Below are 3,381 nucleotides of genomic sequence, written 5' to 3' on the forward strand. Positions count from 1 at the left end.
CAGACTGTTTGTGTTTAAAGGTAGGCAAACGTGTAAAGCACTGGTCATTTTATAAGCACGTGTAACAGAATAAACACCGACCACTTCTGCTGAATAAGTTGTCACTGTTCTCTTCATAGCCAAGCTTTAATCAGGGTACAAGATAGTTGTCTGGATACACTTTTTATTGTATCTTTTTGTGTTCATAATTATCTCTGTTTGCTCATTGCCTAGTTCTTTGGCAGTAATTTTGATTTTTAAACACTTTATTTGTTGAGTAATAGCTATATATTGAATGCCAAGGCATTCTTTAGTACCTGTTGCTGTAGAAGTTGGGTGCTATCATTTAATTTCTTGTTGAAATTCGTACTGGACTTAACCAAATTAACTTCTTTAAATTTTACATATAGGTTATGTGATGCATGGTATGCTTTGAAAGTTTTGTTGTGATGTTGGCTACTTCTCTGCTGTGTGTAGGAATGCTGAGTATGCCAAACTGCTGGCTGGAAAGTCAGTTTCAAAAGTAAAAATCTATAATTGATTGAGTACAAAATTCTGTGGTATTTTTGGCGAAAATAGGGTATTGGGCCTTGGTTCAGGAACCAATCCGCCATTTATAATGTTGTTTCTTATGAGAAAATTGGTTCCGAGTTGCAACATTTCGACTTACAATCGGTTCCTGAAAACCGCATCTTGTCGTAAGTCTAAGGACTTCCTGTATCTCTAAAATCCCAGCAGTGATTACTATTACATAAAAATACTGCAGAATTTTCAGAACATTTGAATCAGAAGTAAGTGCTACCGAGATCTTATGTCATTTGTATATAAGGTGTGTATTTATATTTGGTATAGTAGGTAACCGTAGATATGATTCTTCCTTTTCTTCTCTCTAACTTGATATCTACTGACTCCAAATACTATACCCGTTTATCAGACAATAGCAGGTACCATTGTCTGGTAAGCCCTTACATTAAATCTTGTATTTATTTTTAAAGTACAAAGTAGTTGAAAGCTCTTTAGCTAACTGAGCCCTGTGAAAGTTAGTGACAGGCAGAAGGATACCAAAATAATACTGGTGCCTTAACTTAAGGGCATGTAAAACACTTCCAAACTATGTTTGTAGTTTGTGTACAGAATGCACTATGAGAGAATACTTTGCTGATTTCATTGGCACTCTTTTTAGGTGCCTTAAATTCTGTGAGATCATTTTTTTGTGTGCCCATTTATGCAGATAATCATGAATTCTGTCGATGTACAGGTATTCTGCATCATGAATTCACTCTGGTGATGTACAGATATGTACAGTGTTCCTGATAGAGGGGTGTGTGTGTGTGTGTGTGAATGTATGTATATATACCATAATAATTGAAAAACATAAGTTGGGCAGTTTAGTTTTAAAAAGAATGATATTAAAAATGTTGGTTATTTTATGTTGGTTATAAATTATTTTATTTTTTTTGTTTTGGTTTTCAGCACAACCCACCAGGTAGTTTGTATCAACAACATAAATTTTCAGAGGAAGTCTGTTGTAGTAAGTATAATATTTACAGAATATTAAAAGACGCATCTCAAACACTGTAGCATGTCATTGCTTTGCAGGATAGTTTGGCCTGTGGGCTCTAGGTTTGACACCCCTGCTTTAAAGGAAATGTAACTATACTTAAAAGCTGCTTGGGGTCTGCAGCTGTTTTGTTGTCCACTTCCAGATACGTGAGTTTTGCAATAGAATCCAATTGCAAAGAAAAAAACAAAAAAAGATTTGGAACAAGGTGAACTAGAATTACAGTGTAATATGAATTGCAAATATGTGCACAACGTTTTGTGTCTGAATTTGTTCTATGGAATAATATTCCAGTCTCTTTCATTTCATATAGGTAACATGGGCAAAATAAAATATCAATTACTATTGAAAACCTACACTTCTTATTACAAATTATGCTCATTTTTAATTAAAACTAACTTTTGTACTTCTTAAATTAAATCTTCAGTTTCAGTGAATAGCTTGGTTTAAGGGTTAGAACAGTAAAGATTTTGGTCCTCATACTTCGTTGAGTCCATGTGGGCTGGTGGGCAGATTCTTGCCTCTTCCATGGGACCCCACTGAAATGAATACGGTTGCATGAATTCAGGAAGCTGCTTAAATGGTTCCTGTTTCAGGATCATGAGCTGTTTAGGTTATAGAAACTAATTTCATTATTATGAGCTGTGTGAGAGCCTTTCGGCTTGAATTACAGCACCACGATTAATGTGAAATCTAGTCAATATAAAAAAAATATTACTCTTTAGTAATACAAGTCATCCTGAGTGGTCCTGTCAGTTTTTTAAATTTTACTGCTGGGAATAACCAATTTTTAAGTTATATAAAAAAAAAAAAAAAAGAGATCCCACTTTAAACATTTGTAAAACAATTTTTTTCCTTGCACACAGCTCATAATTTGGATCTATTGACAGTAACTTTCCTTTAAAATTATACTTAAAGGATTATTTTAGAATTGTTTTTTCAGTATTCCTACTCTGAAAACAACTAAGTGATATTGTTTTATATTTTCATAGGGTTATGTGGAACTGACAATATTTCCCACAGTTGCAAACCTGAACAGAATCAAACTGAACAGTAAACAATGCAGGATATACAGAGTAAGGGTCAATGATCTGGAAGCAGCTTTTATCTATAATGATCCAACACTGGAGGTTTGTCACCACGAGTCAAAGCAGTAAGTAATTTGTTTGAAATTCTGCAATTGAGCTGCTGTATGTTCTAGTAATTTTTCTTCTTCCTGGAAGGTTTTTAACTGTTGATTTATTTATAACATACCAGCATCAGCCTTAATCCAAAAGCTTCAGCCATTAACCAAACTATGAGGTTTTTTCCTATTAGTTCTCTTTAGTGTAGTTACTTTATTCCTGAAAAACTCAAGGTGATTTTTTTAGCATTACACTAATACTTTATGAATTACCATCTTCATTCTTTTTCTTTTTACAAAGCTCTGACAGTTATACTGACATTTCTGTAGTTTCCTTTGTGATTGTATCTGTTTGTTTGGTTGTTTTTAAATATACCTTATGAGGCAAATATGGTGAATTTACGTGGTGACTTTCAGTGTTCCTGGTACTTTAGTCCCCTCTCACTTTTTTTTTTTCTCTCCAAATACTGCAGGTTTCTAAGATATTTCTTGTCATGTGGTGAATCTGTTTTAAGATTTATCTTATCTGCATAATATCTTTATACCAATATAACTAAAATAATTTTTACATTGGTAGGATGACTTAGCCTCTTCATGTTTCTAAGCAAAACTTTTTCATGCTGGTATAAATTCATCCATGTCATAGATTCATAGATGTTACGGTCGGAAGGGACCTCAATAGATCATCGAGTCTGACCCCCTGCATAAGCAGGAAAGA

The 3,381-nt window shown here is 33.8% G+C and overlaps 1 protein-coding gene across 3 annotated transcripts in view; it reads left to right on the top strand.

Annotated features, from left to right (window-relative positions):
* Positions 1–1,387: 1,387 nt before the first annotated feature.
* The window catches only part of TAF2 (TATA-box binding protein associated factor 2), a 90,455-nt gene continuing 88,461 nt past the window's right edge, over positions 1,388–3,381 (top strand). For 2 of the 3 annotated variants that reach the window (XR_003094810.1, XM_025207815.1), the window contains exons 1-2: positions 1,394–1,510; positions 2,533–2,693. Coding sequence is in view for 2 of the 3 variants with exons in the window: in XM_025207815.1 (XP_025063600.1) it covers positions 1,409–1,510; positions 2,533–2,693 (263 nt within the window). In the remaining variant the exon portion in view is untranslated. Of the gene's footprint in view, positions 1,511–2,532; positions 2,694–3,381 lie in introns of all 3 variants that reach the window. The other variant, XM_025207817.1, reaches the window with a different exon arrangement.

The sequence above is a fragment of the Alligator sinensis genome, unplaced genomic scaffold (assembly GCF_000455745.1).
Source record: "Alligator sinensis unplaced genomic scaffold, ASM45574v1 scaffold895_3, whole genome shotgun sequence".
NCBI classification, from domain to species: domain Eukaryota; kingdom Metazoa; phylum Chordata; order Crocodylia; family Alligatoridae; genus Alligator; species Alligator sinensis.